The sequence below is a fragment of the Electrophorus electricus genome, chromosome 21, assembly GCF_041902795.1.
Source record: "Electrophorus electricus isolate QZ-2024a chromosome 21, ASM4190279v1, whole genome shotgun sequence".
In the NCBI taxonomy this organism is placed as follows: Eukaryota; Metazoa; Chordata; class Actinopteri; order Gymnotiformes; family Gymnotidae; genus Electrophorus; species Electrophorus electricus.
This window is the reverse complement of record NC_137517.1, coordinates 2,985,199-3,008,877: the sequence shown is the minus strand read 5'-3', so window position 1 is coordinate 3,008,877 and position 23,679 is coordinate 2,985,199. Positions and strand designations below refer to the sequence as shown.

At 45.1% G+C, this 23,679-nt stretch overlaps 1 protein-coding gene across 11 annotated transcripts in view; it reads left to right on the top strand.

Moving 5' to 3' along the window:
* plxna1a (plexin A1a) overlaps positions 1-19,346 on the top strand; it is a 154,385-nt gene extending 135,039 nt beyond the window's left edge. For 5 of the 11 annotated variants that reach the window (XM_081704497.1, XM_081704498.1, XM_081704496.1 and 2 more), the window contains 12 exons: positions 237-379; positions 2,167-2,423; positions 4,146-4,212; positions 8,580-8,726; positions 9,084-9,243; positions 10,205-10,308; positions 10,708-10,804; positions 12,320-12,510; positions 13,093-13,262; positions 13,709-13,921; positions 14,227-14,377; positions 15,272-15,516. In XM_081704497.1, coding sequence (XP_081560623.1) covers positions 237-379; positions 2,167-2,423; positions 4,146-4,212; positions 8,580-8,726; positions 9,084-9,243; positions 10,205-10,308; positions 10,708-10,804; positions 12,320-12,510; positions 13,093-13,262; positions 13,709-13,921; positions 14,227-14,377; positions 15,272-15,367 — 1,796 coding nt within the window. In that variant the 3' untranslated portion in view covers positions 15,368-15,516. Of the gene's footprint in view, positions 1-236; positions 380-2,166; positions 2,424-4,145; positions 4,213-7,795; positions 7,822-8,579; positions 8,727-9,083; positions 9,244-10,204; positions 10,309-10,707; positions 10,805-12,319; positions 12,511-12,931; positions 13,008-13,092; positions 13,263-13,708; positions 14,019-14,226; positions 14,378-15,271 lie in introns of those variants that run through there. The other 6 variants (XM_081704500.1, XM_081704501.1, XM_081704502.1 and 3 more) reach the window with 6 other exon arrangements.
* Positions 19,347-23,679: the final 4,333 nt, after the last annotated feature.

Genomic DNA, 23,679 nt, shown 5'->3' with positions numbered 1-23,679 from the left:
AACAGAGACTAAAACATAATAGAAACAAAGCCAAACCCACATGGCAATAGTGCCTTGGGAACCTGAATGTCAGAGTGTGGAAACCATGGCGGTTTGGTTCTGTTGATGTTCTTGGCCATTAGTGTTCAGAATGGTATTCACCTGGTATCTTTCTGATCTAACACTTTTGGATAGCAGGGCCAGATAAATCTCTTTAATTGCTCTCTTTACTCTGCCTTTCCCATGCCGATCTGCAGCATTCGCAGAGCTCCAGACAGATATCCATGAGCTAACCCAGGAGCTAGATGGAGCTGGAATACCCTTCCTAGACTACAGGACGTATGCCATGAGAGTGCTCTTCCCTGGCATTGAAGACCACCCCGTGCTTAAGGAGATGGAGGTACGGGTCAGTACATCATCACCAAAATAGCAAACATAGACTACGTTGACGAAGATTAGCCAGCCATTAAAAAAAAATAACAGCCAATAATGCAAAATGACTAGCCCACTTCAGGTGCATAACTCCATTTTATGCTAAATTGGTTTCATTATCTATTTTATTTTAATACAGTCTAGTAATATTGCGATTAAATATTTTAAAACTCCGCCAATGATACCAAACTGTATGGTTGGAAGTAGCGTAGTGCATAATTATGATCAATCGTTGCCGCGCATCCCATGAATTCATGAATATGAACTCATGAAATATTGTACCAATTTGACAACCTCCTATAAGTGTTCACGTTTTAGCCTCCACAAGGTTTAAATGACTGAGTATGTTCAGTAGGCAGCGAGATGTCTGGAACAACGGTGGTGCTGCTATCTTTGGCTTCAGGCTATGATGCTAAATGAACCAACAAAACACACAGAACAGAATTAATAGAATAGAATGCTCAGTGGCACACTGTTTATGGCAAAGCACTGCAAAGTCGTACTGGAGCAAAACATTTTCATTACCCACGTGCTTACGCCAGGCCCTACTGTAGTGCTTGAGGAGAGATCACATATTTATTGTTATGTCTGGGGTTTGTTTTTCCTGAATTTGCCCCCGAGTCCCAGGCTTAATCAAGTGGCTGTACACGCGGCTCAAACCCTTATTGCTCTGCGTAGATTCTCTCCCCAAAGCAACCTACAGTACAATCGGCCCTCCCGAGAGGCCGCAAATTTCATTCAGCTCAGCAAAGAAGAATCGAGCCACTTTATTAGGCTGTGTTGCTGGGAAAGACCTTTGCCAGGTTACAGGTCATGTGCAAAGAAAAAATATGATGGAAGTCTGTTGTTGCCCTGCTAGGTGCTGGCTTTCCTTTATCCAAGACGCGCCAGTGTAGCACTTTAAGTGTGTGTGTGTGTGTGTGTGTGTGTGTGTGTGTGAGAGAGAGCAGTGACAGATGCCATCCTGTGGGTCACTGAAGAGGGATGTGTTGTTGCTCCTGTTTAGCCCTAGATGTCAAGGCCACGCCTACTCCCTGAGGCTCTCCTCTCCTCTTTTCTCCCCTCCCCTCCTCTCCCCTCCTCTCCTCCCCTCTCCTCTCCTCTCCCCTCCCCTCCTCTTCTCCCCTCTCCTCTCCTCTCCCCTCCCCTCCTCTTCTCCCCTCTCCTCCCCTCTCCTCTCCTCTCCCCTCCCCTCCTCTTCTCCCCTCTCCTCTCCTCTCCCCTCCCCTCCTCTTCTCCCCTCTCCTCCCCTCTCCTCTCCTCTCCTCTCCTCTCCTCTCTTCTCCTCTCCTCTTCTCCCCTCTCCTCTCCTCTCCCCTCCCCTCCTCTCCTCCCCTCTCCTCCCCTCTCCTCCCCTCTCCCCTCCCCTCCTCTTCTCCCCTCCCCTCCTCTCCTCTCTTCTCCTCTCCTCTTCTCTCCTCTTCTCTCCTCTTCTCCCCTCTCCTCTCCTCTCCTCTCCTCTCCTCTGCTTCTTTCAGCTGGTTTCTAAGGCTGCTGCTCTCTAGTTTGTCTTTAATGTCAGTCATAAAGCTTAGCTCACCTCCTCCTTATGAATGCCAAAGACCTGTAAAGCCCTTTGCTTTAATTAACAGACTAATTCCTGTGACACAGAGATACTGGCAGATGCATGACATGACTGTGGGTTTCAGACTTTTATTCAACACTGACATTATCGCGCTCATCTGAGTGTCCAGACGAAGCCTCTGTGAAACGCTACGCAGCGTAAACTCGGCTCTGACTCTGATATCCTCGCAGGTCCAGGCCAACGTGGAGAAAGCCCTGACGCTGTTTGGCCAGCTCCTAACCAAGAAGCACTTCCTGCTGACGTTCATCCGCACGCTGGAGGCACAGCGCTCCTTCTCCATGCGCGACCGCGGCAACGTGGCCTCGCTCATCATGACGGCGCTGCAGGGCGAGATGGAGTACGCCACAGGAGTCCTCAAACAGCTGCTCTCCGACCTCATCGAAAAGAACCTGGAGAGCAAGAACCACCCCAAGCTGCTCCTGCGCAGGTGAGAGAGAGAACACATACGTGCCGAAAATGCACAAATCAACATAATCAAGGCCAGGGCAATTACGGAACCACAAAAAAATCAATTTAAACAATTTTTTTTAAATTTGTTGAAGGTGCACAATTTAATAATTGAAAAATGTGGGAAAGTCCAAAATAAGAAAATTGCAATCAGACAGCTAATGTTTGCATTTTAGAGCTCAGAGTATCTATATATAAGGTGAAAGCGTATATACTCAGAGTATCTCAGTATATGGTGACAGCATATATCTGCATGGAATAAATTTGATATGCACTTTTGATTGATTTTATACAAACTTGACACTTGAGTTGAACTTCTCAAATCTAAACCACTTAACACGGAAATGACCCTACCAACTTCTTTAGAAGAAGCTCAGTACATGTGCAGCTGATCAGACTGGGAGTGCAGTTTTTTAATGATTTATATTGTTGTAACAGCCTCTTAGCATTTGATATTTACTTATATATTTGCTTCTTTTTACAACATTATATATAATGAATATAATTATTGTTAATGTAATATTTGCTATATTTGCTAGTATTTGACTGTAAAACCTTGAAAAACGTAGACATTTTGCAAATAACATAAAAATGCTGTAATAAAAAATACCAACCTTCAATATGAACACTCACACTCACACACACACACACACACACACACACACACACACACGAGCCGCTTCAAACCGCTGCTTCAGGTGTGAAAGTTAAAGGCAGACTGGGCATTCATGCACACGCTCGCAGTTCTAGCTTGCAGCCGTCAGCCCTGACACACACACACACACACACTCGGGTCCTGCCTTGACTGAACGCCTCAGCACACCCACTCACAAGCAGAGCGTGCAGTGCTGACACAGTGGGTGTCTAAGCCATAACAATGAAGGTGTAAAGAATTCTGATCTGCCAGCTTTCTCTTTCAATCTCGCGCAAAGCTCATTGTGAGATCTTGTTCCCCCACACAGACTAGACTCTGTAGGTTACGTAAGATTTTTTTGAACAGTGAGCCCCCTCACTACCGTAGTACTCCTTAGCTCCATTACACTGTTTAGTGTCCTGAATGTCTTGCTTCTCCTGATCTGGGCTATCTGCACACGAAGGACGGGTGGGAGCTAATCAACACGTCGTCCTCCCGCTTCCTCAGCCGGCAGGCTGTAGTCCTGCATCCCAGCTCCCTGTTCCTAATCTAATCGGCTCATAAAAGCGAAATCACAAGGCGTCGAGGGCAGATTCACTAAGAAACAGTCGCCTTTGCCTCTCCTGCCTGGCTCTGCTTATTAATGCCAATATGATGTAGTAATTGACTTCGCGCCGGAGAGTAACGGGACTTACTGAGTCTTGGTGGATGCATTATTGAGGAAGAGAAATGGCCTGAGGAGCGAAGGAGAGGTGTGGAGAGGTGAGGAGTGCAGAGGAGTGCACGCGTCGGCACACCTCTTCTTTCACCAGCCACAGATGAATTAAGAGCCATGAAGTCCATTAATTACTGCAAGCTTTAATTACGGCTGTTCTCAGACAGCTTCTGGGGGTCGTCGCGAGGCGACAGGTTGTCCATTAATGAAAGAAGTTTCCCAATTACTGTAATTGTCTAGTTTTAATGAAGATTGGTGGTTTATTTAAAAAAGATTTGTGCTTCGCAGAAGAGTTCTGCTGTAAGTGTACATTTGCAGAATGTGTTGGTTCACCATCTGTGTACCTTTTTCAGAACCGAGTCTGTTGCTGAGAAGATGCTCACAAACTGGTTCACCTTCCTACTATACAAGTTCCTGAAGGTAAGTGAAAACTTTATAAACACACACACACACACACACACACAGTCTCCCTCCCATGAACTCACAGTGCTACTCGGACAGCACATGTATCAACAGATCTTGACAAGCATCGACAAGTCGAAAGAGTTTTTTTCTTTCAGATTTCTTCCGACCCTCTCTCACACACACACACACACACACACACACACACACACAGCATTCTGAAGAAGAAGTAAAAGTGATGTTCCCTGCAGGGGCTCTGATATGGTCAAACAAATAAAGAGATGGAAGCTGTCAGTCAGTTGAGGTTCAGGTCATAACAGTTACCTTTCGCTCCTTTCTTCCTCAAGCCAAGTCTTCCCTGACCCCGTCTCTCTCTCTCTCTCTCTCTCTCTCTCTCTCTCTCTCTCTCTCTCCATCCAGCACTCAGCCAGCGTCTCCCTGTTCACCCCCCCTCTCCTTTCACCCCCCTCCACCAAATGCTCCTCTGTGCTTCTTTTCTATCTATGATTCCACTCAGCATGACGCCTCGATCGCCCTCTCTCTCTCTCCCTCTCTCACCTCTCTCTCCCTCTCTCTCTCTCTCTCCCTCTCTCTTTCTTACCTCTCTCTCTTCCTCTCTCACCTCTCTCTCCCTCTCTCTCTCCCTCTCTCTCTCTCTCTCTCCCTCTCTCTTTCTTACCTCTCTCTCGCTCTCTCTTCCCTCTCTCTCTCTCTCTCTCTCCCTCTCTCTCGCTTACCTCTCTCTCTCTCCCTCTCTCTCTCTCTCCCTCTCTCACCTCTCTCTCCCTCTCTCTCTCTCTCTCTCTCCCTCTCTCTTTCTTACCTCTCTCTCTTCCTCTCTCTCGCTCTCTCTTCCCTCTCTCTCTCTCTCTCTCTCTCTCTCTCTCTCTCTCCCTCTCTCTCGCTTACCTCTCTCTCTCTCCCTCTCTCTCTCCCCCTCTCTCTCTTACCTCTATCTCTCTTCCTCTCTCTCGCTCTCTCTTCCCTCTCTCTCGCTCTCTCCCTCTCTCTTACCTCTATCTCTCTTCCTCTCTCTCCCTCTCTGTCCCTCTCTCTCTCTCCATCCAGCACTCAGCCAGCGTCTCCCTGTTCACCCCCCCTCTCCTTTCACCCCCCTCCACCAAATGCTCCTCTGTGCTTCTTTTCTATCTATGATTCCACTCAGCATGACGCCTCGATCGCCCTCTCTCTCTCTCCCTCTCTCACCTCTCTCTCCCTCTCTCTCTCTCTCTCCCTCTCTCTTTCTTACCTCTCTCTCTTCCTCTCTCACCTCTCTCTCCCTCTCTCTCTCCCTCTCTCTCTCTCTCTCCCTCTCTCTTTCTTACCTCTCTCTCGCTCTCTCTTCCCTCTCTCTCTCTCTCTCTCTCCCTCTCTCTCGCTTACCTCTCTCTCTCTCCCTCTCTCTCTCTCTCCCTCTCTCACCTCTCTCTCCCTCTCTCTCTCTCTCTCTCTCCCTCTCTCTTTCTTACCTCTCTCTCTTCCTCTCTCTCGCTCTCTCTTCCCTCTCTCTCTCTCTCTCTCTCTCTCTCTCTCTCTCTCCCTCTCTCTCGCTTACCTCTCTCTCTCTCCCTCTCTCTCCCCCTCTCTCTCTTACCTCTATCTCTCTTCCTCTCTCTCGCTCTCTCTTCCCTCTCTCTCGCTCTCTCCCTCTCTCTTACCTCTATCTCTCTTCCTCTCTCTCCCTCTCTGTCCCTCTCTCTCTCTTTTCCTCGCTCTTTCTTTCTGTCTCCGATTCTTTTTTGCCATTCATTTCTTTGTTCTTCTTTGCTCTTCCACTGCTCCCTCCCTCCTCCCCCACCTCTCTTTAGTCCTCTCCTTTTCTCCGTAGCCGGAGGACCTCTTTGGTTTCATTAGCCCAATCATGCATAGGCTCTGTGCTCGCTGAAAGGATTTTAATCAACAGAAGATGCAAAGGCCAGAACATTTCCTGATCTTTAGGATTTACAATTGGGTTGGAAATCTGTGAAGGAAAATATAGAATTAGAATTATGTCGATGTTGTTCAGAGAATACATACGATTTGAATTATTCAAGACGTCTGTTTCCCAGACAAAGTCCCAGCCAAAACCGTTGAGGACAAGGGCCGTGGCTCTCACACACACACACACACACACACACACACACACACACACACCGTCTACCGTCTGCACAACACTGGGTCGCTCTCATCCACAACACAACACTTCACCTTGTCCAATCACTGCATAAAGTTGAAACCTGTACAACCTTTTGCAACCCTCTACCACTCACAGTCCCACGTACCAGTCAAACATTTGGATCTTCTGACGGAATGTATGTTTTTCATAGTCTTGAAGTCAGAAAAAATAAACCAAGAGTGGGTGTGTCCAAACTTTTGACTGCAGGAGAGACAATTCCGCATAGCGATTGTGACTTTCAGGGGGTACGCATGCTTTTCGCTTCGTGCTGTGCAGAGGCGTCCTCTGTCTGCTGCTCATGCGTAAGTTTGATCTCAGTGTAGCCTCAGAAAGCTGGGACACCAAAACGTGTTCCTCTGTGCTTTCACAGACGACGGTCAGCCTTACGCACGCTGACGTTAAACATGTAAGGAGTTTCTCATAGACGGGGGTTGGAATTTTTAAGTATGCCGACCACAGCTTTCCGAACGAGGCTGCACTATGGAATAATGTATCTTTCAGATCCGTATTTGAAGAGGATATTTCTCCCCTGCTGTTCATCTTCTCCGTAGGTGTTTGGGGTCTGAGTCATAGCCCTCTGCTCTCCATCTGCCTCTCTCCCTCACTCTCTAATGAAGCCAGAGAGTAAGACGCGGAGTGCCCGCGCCGCAGAGTGTCTCTGAGAGTGATGTATGCGCTTTCTCACTTCTTAGCAGCTGTCACCTTAATTAGCGCAGACGCTAACGAGACGTTAACGGTTAACAGCATATGGTGGAAGGAGTGAGTAGCTGGGGTGGGATGGGGCGGGGCAGTAGGAGACGCCGCGCTCCTCACAAGCTCCTCCACAGCTCCAGGCTCCACGTGGTCAGACGACTTTCACGCGTACATGCTGATCGCGGTTGACGCGCGAGGTGTTTCCATAGTAATCGTAGTTTTGGAGTCCAGCTCCAGTGTCTGCTGCTGCACCTCGCGTCACTCGCCATTAAACGGCGTCGGCGTGGGCAAGAGCCGCGTCCAGGCTCGCATTCAGCGAGCCCTTCTTCAATCTTGAAACGAGAGACGGCATTTTGAGGCAGCCTGAGACAGGCGCGAAGGTGCTACTCGCGGGGCACGATACGATGCCAGGCGGAAGGGTAGGTACCCGCCTTGGCTTCCTGACACCCCCCCAGCCAACCCCGATTCTCCACTTTCCGAGCAATTCAGCCAACATCTGTGGTTTTTCTGCCATTGAGGGCTTTTTAAGTGCTTCCTTCTGATCGTTAACCTCCTGTTAGATTCTCCATCAGCTGCCACCACTGCATCTCTCTCCCTCTAAAACTGTTTGTCTTAAAGAGCACTTTTTTCCAGGGGGTGAGGGAGGCTAATAGTTGTACTGATTGCCAAGTTTGAAAACAGCAAACATCAAATAAAGAACAACTCGGCCTAATGTAGCTGAAATCTTGTGTGCGTGTGTGTGTGTGTGTACAGGAGTGTGCTGGTGAGCCACTATTCATGCTTTACTCTCTGTGTGTGTGTGTGTGTGTGTGTGTGTGTGTGTGTGTGTGTGTGTGTGTGTGTGTGTATACAGGAGTGTGCTGGTGAGCCACTATTCATGCTTTACTCTCTCTCTGTGTGTGTGTGTGTGTGTGTGTGTGTGTGTGTATACAGGAGTGTGCTGGTGAGCCACTATTCATGCTTTACTCTCTCTGTGTGTGTGTGTGTGTGTGTGTGTGTGTGTACAGGAGTGTGCTGGTGAGCCACTATTCATGCTTTACTCTCTCTCTCTGTGTGTGTGTGTGTGTGTACAGGAGTGTGCTGGTGAGCCACTATTCATGCTTTACTCTCTGTGTGTGTGTGTGTGTGTGTGTGTGTATACAGGAGTGTGCTGGTGAGCCACTATTCATGCTTTACTCTCTCTCTCTCTGTGTGTGTGTGTGTGTGTGTGTGTGTGTGTATACAGGAGTGTGCTGGTGAGCCACTATTCATGCTTTACTCTCTGTGTGTGTGTGTGTGTGTGTGTGTGTGTGTGTGTGTGTACAGGAGTGTGCTGGTGAGCCACTATTCATGCTTTACTCTCTCTCTCTGTGTGTGTGTGTGTGTGTGTGTACAGGAGTGTGCTGGTGAGCCACTATTCATGCTTTACTCTCTGTGTGTGTGTGTGTGTGTGTGTGTGTGTGTGTGTGTGTGTGTGTGTGTGTGTGTGTGTGTGTGTGTGCTAGTGAGCCACTGTTCATGCTTTACTCTCTCTCTGTGCGTGTGTGTGTGTGTGCAGGAGTGTGCTGGTGAGCCCCTCTTCATGCTCTACTGTGCTATAAAGCAGCAGATGGAGAAAGGTCCCATAGACTCCATCACTGGAGAGGCGCGCTACTCCCTCAGCGAGGACAAACTCATCCGCCAGCAGATCGACTACAAGACACTGGTCAGTGTAATGTGTCAGCCCAACATGGTATAAAGGAAAATATAGCACACACTTACACACCTTGAGTTTGCCTGGAACAATAAGGCCAGTTTCGATAATCCAACCATTTTCTTAAATGTTCATATCTACAAGATGATTGACAGCATATTCATATGTTCAAAACATTTTTTATATTCAGTCTGTTTATAGTGTTACAGTGGCTCAAAGCTACTTTTAAATTGGTATTTTAAAGCTACTTTTCAATGCACTCTGGTATTAAATAATTGCTCATGCAAACTAAAAAACTAAAAGACTGAGGCGTTTGCTGTGAAGCATCCCAGACTCTTGTTTGAAACCCGTGTCTGCGTCTTGCGCTAGACTCTGCACTGTGTGAACCCGGAGAATGAGAACGCGCCGGAAGTGACCGTGAAATGCCTCAACTGCGACACCATCACGCAGGTCAAGGAGAAACTCCTAGATGCCGTATATAAGGGCAGCCCCTACTCCCAGAGACCCAAGGCTGGGGACATGGACCTGGGTAAGATCCGCAGGGACGTTGGGGCGTGGATGCGCGCGAAAGCAGCGTCGCAAAACATGCGGCATGTTTGCCGGCAGGCTCCGCATGTTGGCCACGAAACCCAAAAGTCCATGAAGAGGTTCCGTATTCGCCTGTTTGCAGGGCAGACACACTGGCAGGACCTGAATCGCTGGCCGACACTATCGGCCAGCATTGTGTTTGGACTGGGAACAAAGTTTTGGCGCCGGCTGTGTCTCGGCCACCTGTCCCTGAGAAACAGTGTGGGTTTCTTCAGCAGTGTAGCACCTGAGCAGAAGAGGTTGGATGACAGCTAACCCTGGTTGCTAGGATTAGTCGGGCTGTTAATCATCACTCCAGTCATGCCTACAGTCGTGTTTTGATCCATAGTTGCACTGAGGGCCTGTGCTGTAAACCTTACGTCTATTTGTGTGCCCTCTGTGACTACCACATCACACGGGTCTGAGTGCATCTCAGACTGAGTAAGGTTCCTGTGATCCAAGTAAAAGAAGGCCCTTCCCAAAAAGTAAATAAAAAATAGATATTTTTTTCCTCTAATTATTTTATGCATCCTTGCTCCTAGGGTATATTTTTTGATGTCTGTCCATGTTTGTGTGGGTGTTTGTATTTATGTACAATGGGAGTGCATGCATCTGTAGGTGGTGTGTGCATGCATGTATGTATGTGCATATGAGGGTGGGTTTGTCTATGGATGTGTGTGTGTGTGAGTGTCTGTGTGTGTGAGTGTCTGTGTGTGTGAGTGTCTGTGTGTGTGAGTGTCTGTGTGTGTGAGTGTCTGTGTGTGTGAGTGTCTGTGTGTGTGAGTGTCTGTGTGAGTGTCTGTGAGTGTGAGTGTCTGTGAGTGTGAGTGTCTGTGTGTGTGTCTGTGAGTGAGTGTGTGAGTGAGTGTGTGAGTGGGTGTGTGTGTGTGCTCACTGTTTCCACGTTCTTTTACTTGCTGCAGAATGGAGGCAGGGCCGCATGGCCAGGATTATTCTACAGGATGAGGACATCACTACTAAAATCGATAACGACTGGAAAAGACTCAACACATTAGCACACTATCAGGTATGCTTTTCACTTAATTATAACTAATGAGAGCTGCATATCTCAGCCATTAACTTGCTAACATGATCATTCATTTTGCTTAAATCTGAAAACCTGCGGATTGTTTGGATTAAAGGTTAATTAAAGCGTAATGGCTGCGTTTCTGAATATAGCATGAAAGACAGAAAAATAAGACAAATGATTTGAACTTCACCTATTGATGTACTGAAATAGCCTTATTAAGGCTACATGGTGGAAATCTGGCCAAAACCTGCGTAGTCCCAGTGTTGCCTGCTAATACGCAAAATGAAATGCAGCACGTTCTGCAGTGGAAATGCATTTAAGTAATGAGCTCATGAAGCCTGTGTTTGTCATCGCTGTCTGGGTTGAGCAGTCATGAACGCGTTGACTATATCTCAGGTAACAGATGGGTCCGTCATTGCACTGGTGCCAAAGCAGAACTCGGCCTACAACATCTCTAACTCCTCTACCTTCACCAAGTCCCTCAGCAGATATGGTAGGTTCCCTCCTCCACTGTCTGCTCCGTTCTTCTTGGCAGTGAGAACGCGGATCTTCAGCGAATGCCAGACCTGAATCATACGGTCATCTAAACCGGGGCACTGACCTTGGAGTGGTTCTTGATGCTGGTTTGTGGCTTATTTGATGACGACTACTACTACTACTACTACTACTACTACTGCTGCTGCTACTAAAAAAAACATGTCTCGTCCAATCAGAGAAGACCAGAGCAGCATTTTGGAAAGAGTGCTTTGTAATGGGGCAGCCCCATGCACTAACAACCTCGTAACAGGTGTCCGTTATTGTAAGCCCTCAGGAAGCACGCTGCAACGCTACGCTTCCAGCTCTGCAGCAACAGAAACACACTTTCCTTCTCCTTGCTGTCAGGTTCCGGTTGGCATGGAAACCACTCCCGTTAACAAATATAGTAACTACAGGTGTGCATGTCTGACGCCAGTGATTTAGGTACTGGGGATGTTGGATGGGGGGGGGTTGCCTCTCGCCCCAATAGGTCGTGGCGGCCCACTTTGTTCCCACTTGGGTTACTGTTGCCAGGTTGCCAGGTTGAAAGCCTTTTAGTGGTGTGTGAAATTGTGGCAGCCTGTGCTCCCTGGACAGAATGGTCCTCCTCGTCTTTCCGATCCCAGCACGTAAACTGGACTCAGCCTGCAGGACCGCCGGGCTGATAAGGGCACAAAGATAGATATGCATCTTTCCCGTCTGCTGTAATAAAGTTTCTCAATCTCCCCTGCGCACACACACCGCCCCATTAATAATGAAATGTGCTATTACAGCTGTGCAGGGAGAGATGGGTCCGGCTCACTCAGGATATTGTGTATGGGGCTGCCATTATGTAGGGATACGCATTACACGCAATTTATGTCACATTATGACCACAAAAATACACACGCAAGCACAGGTAGAATGAGCAGCAGGCGTGAACCGTGTTCACTCTGACAATACAACCAGACTCTGCTGTTTCCTGTGCTTCTATGTATATTATCCAGTTGTCCATTGTGTGAATGACCTTGCAGCACGGCGTAGTCTCCTGGGGAGTAATTGGCTGTCATCTTTATTTTAAAGGCTTTCTTTGATAGCCCTTGGAATTTGGAACAATTGTCTTGGCATGAATTGTAAAATCCTTGTCAAATTTAGCCCATGTTTAGTGTACATTTCAAAGAAGATGCTCCAGTTTGTTCTACTGTCTTGTAAGTATGTGATTAAATAAACAGATACCGTAATGTTTCATTCAGCTTGTCATACTGAGGAATGATATTCCTGAGGGAACTGTTGATGAATAATACAGATGCTGCCTGTTTGTTGTATACGGACAGATTCGAATACTTTGTCATCCGTTAGCTTAAGTTGTACGCCAGATCTGTTTTTTCTTGCATGGTTCTTTCGTTTGTTTCTTTTTGTCATTTTTTTTTATAGGACTAATGAACATTAAGATTAACTGGGAAACTATATTCATGGCGAAGGTCATTTACAGTCAGGAACTCTGTGTTGTCAGAGAGTATGCTGAGGACAGCCAGTAGTCCAGACAGCCTTCGCTCCAGGACCCCTATGATCACCCCTGACCTGGAGAGTGGCACAAAACTCTGGCACTTGGTCAAAAACCATGACCACTCAGACCAGAGAGAGGGCGATCGCGGCAGCAAGATGGTTTCCGAGATCTACCTAACTCGTCTTCTAGCTACGAAGGTAAGACTCTAGATGTTTCCCTTGATGCCCGATGCGTACACTGGAAAGGTGTCCTGTCAGGCAGTCTTTTGTCTTGCATGTCTACGGTGCCTGTCAATGGAAAGGCCTTAGTAGACAGTCATGTCAAACCAGCAGGTTGTCTGCCAGATATTATTTGATTCTCTGTCTCCTTTCCTGTCTCTCTCCTCTTATTCTCTCCTGTTTGAGGTTTACTATTTTGCCCACAGAAATGACTCTGGACATCTATTGGGGAATGTTTTGCACCTGCTATTACAGTGGGATTGGAGAGGGAGGGGGGTGTGAAATGTGTGAAGTGAATTGGGTGGATCTGGTGATAAATTGGCATATTCTCATCCAATCACACTGCACACATTTGAGCAAGTATAGTAGGCCCATTTTGTTCATGCGGCTCCAAAAACAGGGCCCCACATGACTGGGGCAGCTGAGCCCATCCTGTCCGTGAACCCAAATGGTCAGCACTGTTCTCCCTAAACCTTGTAAGTTCTGGAAATCAACCATGAAGTATAAGAAACGGTATATTTGGTGCAGTGCATGTAACTGACCGCCGCGGCGTGTTCTCAGGGCACGCTGCAGAAGTTCGTAGATGACCTGTTCGAGACGATATTCAGCACAGCACACCGCGGCAGCGCACTGCCCCTGGCCATCAAGTACATGTTCGACTTTCTGGACGAGCAGGCGGACAAACACCAGATCACAGACTCGGATGTGCGGCACACCTGGAAAAGCAACTGGTGAGAAACCATCCAGTTCGGTTCAGTTCATCGCCATCGCCATGCAGCTTGACCGAATTGCTGGACCAGATGAGCAGGTCAAGGGCTAAAGTGGCAAGAGACGCCTGCCATTACCTGAGGAGGAGAGCTCGAGATGAGCTGAGACCCATCAGGGAAACACTTCCTCTTCTGGGCACGACCAGATGGTGGAATCATAAACATAAATCCGTTTTATCAAGCATGTGAAACGTGCGCAAAGATCTATAAGATGAGCAAATGAATATTAATATGCAAAGCTCAATGTTAAAAGCCAAACATGTCAAACATCTGTGTGGAATATTCCATGATGTTTTAGTGAGAAAATACTTGGGGAATATCAAACCTAAGTTTTACGCTTTCCACATTCAGCACGTGACCGGCCTGAACTCCTAACATAAGAACTCTCTCCTTCTTCCTCCTCCTCTCAGTTTGCCTTTGAGGTTCTGGGTGAACGTGATCAAGAACCCTCAGTTTGTGTTCGACATCCACAAAAACAGCATCACGGACGCCTGCCTGTCCGTCGTGGCTCAGACCTTCATGGACTCGTGCTCCACGTCGGAACACAAACTGGGAAAAGACTCGCCCTCCAACAAGCTGCTGTACGCTAAAGACATTCCCAACTACAAGAACTGGGTGGAGAGGTATGTCTGTCAGGAGCAGCCAGGCATCTCCTGCAGCAGACAGAGCAATAGATCCGTCGGCTTCCTTTACCTCTGTGACAGACTATGAAGGATGAAGGTTAGGGCTATTGGACGAATGAAACGCTACCGCTGAACTCGAATAAACTGCTGATGCTCATGCAAAGCCATACGAATAAAAAAGTCAGACTATATCTGATGCCGTGTTTATTACTAAATAGATAAAATTACTCCTGCCGTGATTTTAACGCTGTAGGGACTCACTGTCCCTCCTCCCAGCAGTCTGACCTGGATGTCCACTTTCGCAGGTATTACTCCGACATCTCGCGCATGGCTACCATCAGCGACCAGGACATGAGCGCGTATTTGGCGGAGCAGTCCAGGCTCCACCTGAGCCAGTTCAACAGCATGAGCGCCCTGCACGAGATCTACTCCTACATCTCCAAGTACAAAGACGAGGTCAGTCACGGGGGGGTAGACGGAGAGCCCGTGGCACGTACCGACCAGCCAGGCGGCGGTCCTGAGTGCCTTCGGGCTGTCTAAGCAAACTACGGTTTGAAGCGGCGAGGAATTGGTTGCGTTTGAAACGAGGCGGGTTGTCATCCACGCGCGCTTCGCTCTGCACTTACGCTGATGATGCAGCATGCTGAAGGCATGAGGTGTGAATGTGAAACCCCCGCGTAGTTAACCCTAACTGGCAACATGCATATGATTACATGCAGGGACAAATGACTCAGTCTGACGGGCCAGTGTAAATGATAATGATAATGAGCCACTATAAGAGAACCATGTGTGTGTGTGTGTGTGTGCATGCCCATGTGCTCGTGTTTGTATATGTGTGCGTTGTGCATACGCACCTGCCTGACGGTGCATGTGTGTTTGTGTGTGATATTTTTGCCCTCGCCTTGCACAAAGGCCCTACCTCTTCCTTACCAAGCACGCTCTCAGCTCTGTGCCAGTCCTCTGTCCATCTTTGCATCCGATCCACTGCAGCTGACTGTATTTAGGCATCTGTTGGTGTTCATTATGCTTCAATTATCTAGATGCACACATGGCCACATGCACACCCTTGGTGAACCAATATAAACATGAGGAGAATTAGCAGTCCATTATCCAGACTTGCAGCTGTTAGCAGGTTGCACAGTCCTCTCTACACAGTTTTCTGCTTCCTTCCCGGAATCTCGGATGGTATGACACCCAATTTTACTGGGTTTGTCCACCAAAGCGGGAGATGCATTACCTGTCAACTGCGTAAATGTGTGTGTGTGGGGCATGACGTCCCCGCTTCTGCTCAGTCCCCAGCGTCCAGAACTGGGACGTGAGGCTGAGCTCCTCTTTGTTGTACCGCCACAGATCCTCTCCGCGCTCCAGAAGGACGAGCAGGCCCGGAGGCAGAGACTGCGCAGCAAGCTGGAGCAGGTGATCGACACCATGGCACTGGCCAGCTGAGGACTCCCTCCCTACTCCCCTTCAGGCCAGCCCTGAGCTCCACCCCACACCCCTCTCCCTCCACCCGCACACAAAGCTTATGGACTGCAAGGATAGATGCAGTACACTGGAGACCCTCTCACAATAGCCCAGGGTGGATATCCCCTTATTAGTCCCTTCTCCCTTACTCAACACGCAACAGAGTGGCTCTTCAGTGGCTCTCCTATAGGACATGGGTTACAACTTGTTATATTATGGCATATTATGGTTATATTAAGGTACGTTGAAGGAAACCTGTCCCTGTTCCCGAGTGAGCCCTGCTTCGGAAGGTTTGGACAACGAAGTGTAGATCCCTCACGGCCTCGGTCTTGAAGTTTAAAGCAGGTTACTGAAAATCCTGGTTTTATAGTGCTCCGTTTTGTTGGATGAAGTCTGTTTGTTTTCCCATCCTGTGGTGGATTCGGTTTTCCTTCCTCGGGGATGACTGATCACGCGATCGCTCCCAGTCTCCTGCCACTTGTGTTACTGCTGAATTTGCACAATTTACAAGAACCACAACAAAAACAAAAATGATATAAATATATATGTATAGATACATAAATACAACTGCATTTTTATACAAAATGAGGAAAAAATGATAAAAAATTTTACAGTTTTAACATAGAAAAGACTTCAACAAAAATGAATTTGATATGTGAAACAAAGACTGAACTATGAAAAAAAAAATATTTAAAACCTTGTCCTGTGCCATGTTTTATTTGAATGTTGTTTAGTGCAAAAAACCTTTTCTTTAGCTAAAATGTGCTATGATTTAATGTTGACTTGCCTAGTGACTGAAGAATCAAGAGTGGAAAATATTACACAAAAAATAACAAAAAACTGAGACAGATGAACAAAATGTTGTGTGGTACCTTGTCTTTTTGGAAGGGAATAATGCAGAAAAAAAAAATGTAATTCTTAAGTTCGTGGAAGAATCGGTATGTTAAGTTTCTACGCTTTTTTTTTTCAACCTTAATTCACTGTTGTGGTTTTATTGTGAAAGCCATGTGAGTGGGCTTTCTTGTTGTATGATATTTCATCCCTCGAGAAATTAGTGCAGAAATGCATGCGAAAGAGATTTCTGACCGGTTATTATTGGCTATGTTAGGGGTTTTCACTACTTTATATTCGCTTGTCATCCCACAGAAAAAAAAGCCCCAAACACAGTACCTTCCACCTGTGCGCTCGACAGACGGCATTGTCTTTCCACAAAGCACCTCACGCCGCACGAAGGAAAACTCTTGCCGAAAACGCTACGGCTCAACAATGAGGCGCGATATGATGTCTTGCGCAATGCTGGGAAGGTCCCAGATAATTACCATCATGGCGTCCGTCCCTTTGGCGCCCTACTGCTGTAGTTTTGGTGGCTAAAATCGTAATAAGATCGAACAGTGTGTTCCTGCAGCAGGTGGGGTAATCAGATATCCACAGCCGCTGTGAATATGGCTTAATAACGGTAGTAGGTAGTCTTTGTGTGCCAGTGCTAGAGGAAAAGAGTTGAACTTCAGTTTAATTTGCAGTCCTCATTTACTGCAGCTCGTTGTCAAATAAGCTATCGTGGCCGTCACTTATTTTCATAGTTTTTCTTTGATACAAGCCCTTTCATTAGTTTATTCAGAAGTTCGACTAAACAGCAAAGTCGTGTACATTGCGAATATATCACGTCGGAGGTATGCTCCTTGTAGTCCTCCCTCTTCTTTCATTTTCCCCTCTTTAACCTAATTCTCTCGTGCTATCTCTCAAGAAGAAAAAAGGATAAATATGTTGCATTTGAAGTAGGTAAACATGCAACGGTTTTTTTCCCCCCCCGGTTTCAGTCATTCAGAAAATGTGAAGCGATTTGCAAATTCTCCCCTTCTGCTGCGCCTCTCATCTGCTGAGCGTCTCAAATCGATGAAGCAGAGATCTTTGACATCCGTGCTCCCCGCCCCAAACTTTCCCTTTGGTCTCCGGAATGCCAGACGCTGCTGTGAAGATCCACGTTGTCCCCTTCATTTGTTGCACTGTACTCTTGAGGCCAGACATGTTTAAACAACAGAAATCTCCGCTCCACTTACCGCTCCCTCTGACAATAAAGCAAATGTAAGGATGCTGTGAGAAGTGTGAGAAGTAGGTGAGAATCCTGAGAGAGAAAATGGATAGTCACCGTAGAACTTTTTTTTGTTTGTTTTTATCTGGAGGCACGTGTGCACCAGGGTTCATGACAGCCAGCAGGGTTAAGAAAACAAATGCTTTGTTTTTATTTATTTTTGAATGTTTTTGAGCATTGTGTATATGCTAGCGCAATCTCTCCTATCCAACTAGGAGCAGGTCTCCAAAAGTATAAAGCCGTATTTAGTATCTGTAGTACTGACAATCTTCTCAAACTTGAGACATTCTAGCTATAAGAATCCTTTATTTCTTTATATCTATTCCAGTCTTGTTGTAATCATTCTGGATGCTTTTACTGTGTAGGTTTCAGCAACATATCACCAGTTGTTTTCTCATAACTTTTTGTGCTTTCAACTTTTGCTGTCACTGAAAATGTTATGATATTATTAAAAAGGACTTGTTTAGTCTTCATCTAACCATGGACACCCCCTTTTTGCAGCACACATGACAAAGTTCAATGGAAGGCAGTCTTCTTATTTCTACCATACAGTATACCTGTAGGACTACAGCATCACTACAGGGTCCATACATGGCGTACGCTAGTCTTAGGCCGTGTCCGTAAATAACAAGTAGTGAATTCTTGAACAGGGTGACTTAAATTGATGTCTAGCTTTTTTTTTTTCCAAAATACGTGTGTGTGTGTGTGTGTGTGTGTGTGTGTGTGTGTGTGTGTGTGTGTGTGTGTGTGTGTGTATATATAATCTTCTGATAATCTGTTTGTCCTCACATGGAACAAGAAAGATTTGCCCTTTTGCGCCATAGATGTTTCCATGTTGCGTAGGAGAATCATCTTTCATTCCACGTATTTTCAAGACGTCTTGTTCTTTACTCTCATTCTTTATATCAAAAAAGCATTTACTGACTAGCAACCATTTTTATTGTACCCCTCATAGTTTCCCTGATGGAAACATGTTGACAGGTTCAGCCTTACGCTGCATTAGCAAGGCTTTGATGACCGAGACTGTAAAACAACTGGTTGCGTCGGCTCAGGACACGTGATTTGCTTTGATGTTATTTTTTTTATCCTCTTTTTTCATTTTATCAATTTATCCTCTTTTTCTTTTCCTTTTTTATCGGGGGTGCTGTTTGACTACTTGATACTTTTCATGAGTTGTGGAAAATGTGGACGTCTTGAGCCGTTCACCAACATCTCAGTGTTGAACTATTGACGCGCTTGCCTCTCCTTTCTTTATATTCTTGTTTTGAGGAAGAAAACAAAAAGAGATGCCTGTTTTTTTTTGGTTTTTGTTTGTTTTTTTGTTGTAGAATAGCCGTGTTGTGATAGTTTAGCCGTAGGAGTAGAAGAAGGGTTTGGTAAATCAGAAGCTGTTTCAGTAATCACGGAGCTTTCACGTTTTTACACAGTGCCTTGCCACCTTCTCTCGCTCCTCTGAAGCCTCCACAACCGCATCACCCACAATCCCTCCTTCCACCGTGTCCACTGGCCACTTCCTCTCTCTCGCACTGCTCAGTTCAAGCGACCAACCCCTCTACTCCTGTTCTTAGTTTTTATTTCTGCTCATAATTTAGCCAAAATAAGAAGCTGATCTTAAAAAAACAAAAACAAAACATTTCACTTACACATTGGAAAAGTGTGAGCATGTGAATTTAAAAAAAAGAATACAAAACTAAAGAATTTTAATACTTTCTGAATTCTGATACCTTTTTAAGAGTTTCAAACTTGAATCAACTGTGACAGGTTGGCTGTTAAATGCTCGTTGTGTAAATATTGTTCTCCTTCCTATTTTGCAGATTTATTATGTGTAAATAAACACATGCATCAAGGAGAGATTAAACCTTTTTTGCTATACACGGTCTTTGGTGTGACTTTTGGCCATTATTCAAATTATTTTGCTCTTTGATTTTTGTATGTATGTTGTAAATATAACCATTATACTTTATTTCAGATTTCTGAATCTGTTTCAACTATGCAGTTACACACACTTAAGAAAAATGTACAAGCGTGAATATATACAAATGTTCAGCTGGCATTTTTTCATTGGTGGTACACATCAAGGGACGCCTGGTTTAGACTGTATTAGCAACATTTACAACTATGCATGTGTAATAGACAACACAGCTTGTTGTCAAAGTGATATTTGCTCTATATATGGGTAATTGTAGTATATCGCTTTAAAAATTCCCCTTCAAAACTGTCTTGGTGTCTTTTCCCAAAGAAATGTAGGCGTTAGAGCAAAGGTTCATATTTTTTCTAAAGTCAATGAGCCCCAAGAGTAGAAACTGTCCCCATTTGTTTGGAGAATATGACCACTCAGACTAATTCAATTAAAACTTGTCTGAGGGACAGCTGCAATTGCACAATGATTGCGAGACCACTGAGTCCTTAAATGATTCTGTCAGAGTTAAATGTACATATCCCACTAAAGCTTTGATTTATTACCACTACACCGTAGATGTGACTTCCTTTCCTCTAAGCAGTTACAGTCAATGACGCTTAGCCTTAACAGTGAGAGCAATTAAACCTCCATTTACTCCCCCCATTTCTGATTTTGTCTATGCCCTTCCTTCACTGAAATGATAGGTGGGTTTTGTGTGACGGGTGGTAAGAGAATTTGGCCTACTACTCAAACTACTCGTCTTTTGTTTCTCCCCATTGCCAATGGGCTTTCGCTTTCATATTTCCTCCCAACATAACCGTCTGATTGGACAAACCATCCATCAATCAAATTAAAACCGCATTATGACAACATAAAGATGAGAGATTATGTCCTTGGGAGAGCTAGCAGTCAAATTATGAAGGAATTGCGTGTGTTCAGTGAAACTGACCCATGTGATGTACAGTGCCATTCAGTGTCTCCATTAAGTCACTTTCTAAGTATTTAATCTCCTTTTATTTCTCAAGAATTAGACAGCTTGGTCCCACACTCTGATCTACGGCTTCTGTGTTATGTTTGTGTGGTCTTGTTACTTGTGGTCTCTCTCAATTTTTGGCGTTATTTTTTTTCCCCTTCTCAACCCCTTCTCTCATTTCATTCTGTCATTCTGGTCTGGGACATTTTATCACAGGTGCAATTGGGCGAAATGGCCCCTTCCATCATGCAAAAAGCATATTATTCCCTTTGTTCAGCACCAGCCAACCACTGAGCCTGCTTTATTGTGCAAAGATAGTTTCATCTCATCACCGATGCCCCTCTGTCCTTTTACTTTCTATTAAGGGAATGTTTTAATTTCTTCTGAAGAGACAAACGGAAAAAGTTGGTTAAGGTCTTTAAGGTGTTTGTCTCTTTTTGAATTCACAAATCAATCCCTGGGTCATCAGCGTGTATATGAACAAGACTGAAAATAGACTAGTTGTGATGCTCCCCTGCCTGCACGATTCAAAATGACAAAATTCTTTGTATAATTCTTCACGCCGTGGTCCCTCTATAATAATGACATTTTACTCCAGCCGAAAAGCCTCCACCACGTCCACCATCTCAACCCCTTCCAGGAAACGCCCAAATCTCTTTCACATACACTATAGAAATGCCATGAAATCAGAGAGCTTGCTTTTAAACAATAAAGGGGTGACATTTTGACTTGCATCCTTTAAAAGCTTCCATACATTTTAATGTTAATATAGCATGTTTAGAATGTATACCCAATGCAGTCACGTCGTGCTGTCGAGCTGCAGTAAACATTTTCTCCAGAGTTCCTGCCAAAGACGTACTCTTTTATAATGGACTTGCGTGCAAATTGACCCCTAAGCAGAGTAGAACTTGTCACCTCTAGGTGAATTATGCAGCGGCTGACTGCAGGCCACTTTACGCTGGTTGAGATAGCGGCTCATCGTGTTACTGGCTGAAGCTTTCCTCCGGAATTTAACAAAGACCATCAGCAATTGAGACTTATGATATAAAGAGCACCTGTGCTCACTTCCTGGAAATGCATCATTCATGGCGAGAAACTAATTTGCTAAAACGACTTTGTATTTTTTATTTTTTTTTTACCCCACAAAACACGAACTTTACCTTCACCACTTATATACGGTATAATCCGTAAGGAGTTTTACAGAGACTCTTCTGGCCTGACAGGAAGAAGCAGGACAGAAACGCAGCAATTAAAATGGCTTTGGAATGGTGGGATATCAATGATGCCACATTTAATAGTGCCTGCTTGAGTTCTTTTAAATCCATGGAAATCACTTCCCATGTCAGTATATGCTGTGTTTTCTCGTTAGCTTTCCATTACCTTTATTGCAATGTTTACTTGCCTGTTTAATTTGAGATGCCAAGACCAGAACAGGTTTGTGAATGAATGTGAATTGTAGAAGTTACTTCCAAAAGCAGGTTATAACTACATAGTTCATTCATATACTCATGTAGGCTATAATTTGATTTATAAGTTACCTCTCATTGTGTGTGTTTTTTTTTTGGTTTCCCACCATTTAAACAATAAAATACCCTGTTTAATTACTGAATAATTGGAATGGGCGATTCAGTAATGCCAGGACAGTCACAGTTGTGTTGGTTTGGCAGTTTACTATAACACATTGAATTTGAAACGAATCATTGTGAGGTTAAAGTTCAGCTTTAATTTAACAGTGTCTGTGTTTTAAAAAGAAAGCAGAAATCAGGATTGAGTAAAATCTTTCTTTTATACAGAGTCCACCTGATAGACAATTTCACACCAACTTTCACAAACTTTTCATGTTTTGTACTGGTCTTAAAAACCAAAGGCTGCCTGAAACCTGATTAATCTGCCCAGATGCAGCTAAGCAAATCCTGCCGTGATATCACTGTCAGTTCTACTGGTTTTGGGGACCTCGGGCCAACAGTATTGTCTTCAGTAAATGTAATGCATACACTACTGGGCTCTGGCTTATCAACTGCTCTGGACAGACAGCTTAAAGATTCCACACTAGAATGTTTGTGCTAATTTAAGGTGAAAGACTCTCTGCCAGGTCTTGAGGTTGTTAAGGTACTTCTGCGCACTTCTGCGAATTCAACCTGCCGCTAACCTCTGCAGTCACATTAATAAAGACAAGTGAGACCTGTTCCACCAGCAGCTATATGTGCTCATAATTCACACAAAGGTCGTGCGCTGTGGATCAAGAGCACTTCCTCTTTTTTTTTTTTTTTTCTTCTCCACACTTTCGTCATCATTCTGGTTCACACAGTACAGGTGCACATTGACCTGAAATATACTACTAAAGAAACTACTTTACAGAGCCAAAAACGGGAGCCCCCTGGGCATATACTTCACTTAGACGTGAAATGACCTATAGCAAAACGTAGCAAGAAAAAGTCATGTGAAACCTCCATAAACCCATCATTATTTGTAAAATATTAATAAAATATTTCATATATCTACATAATACGGTAGGTAAGAGCATCTGACTGATCATAAAGAAATTAAAATCCTTAAATGAACTAAGGATCTGAGCTTCTATATTTCAAAGAAATGCCTAATTATTTAGCAATTTTTTTTTTACGTACTAATTATAGTTTGTGCTCAATGTTCATGAAGCATCAATAAGAAAGCACAACACTGTTATGCTGGTGACAAGCAACACGGAGCTATTATAACACAAAAGCCCATTTGCTTTGACTAAATGTTTTCATATACGAGGCATCATCCTCATTTCCCCAATCTTAAAGATGCAGTCACTAACCAAACAGCAAAAGTGAGATTAAATGAATGAGAGCACATGTGCAATCTTTCAATTTATCAGCAAGAATATTTGCATGGTGGTTCTTTATGGTGCCCGTCGATAAGCCGCAATGTGTTGCAGATGCGTCATGTCCAATCTTTGAAGCGAGAGAAGACTTTGCTGTGGATGGAGATAGCGTGTGTGTGTGCAGATGTGCGTGTACGTATTTGTTGGGAGAGGAATTCCAAATCCTTCACAGGGCTGATAAAAAAATGAAAGCTTGATAGAATGAAAGAGCAATACAGCAACGGGACCGCCATCCCAACAGTGCCGACACTGGCTGGCTTTATATACAGGATTCCGAAACATGCTCTTAGTGTGATTCCGAAACATGCTCTTAGTGTGATTCTTCCACACAAGGTCACTGCAGTCGTGCCGTAGGCTGCTGTTTGACGCTGTCCCAGCGGCGCGACCCTCGCTTGCATAAGTAGATAACCCTGGCGCTGAAGAATAACATGTCTGCAAGTCAATTCATTAAGGAATAAGCCAT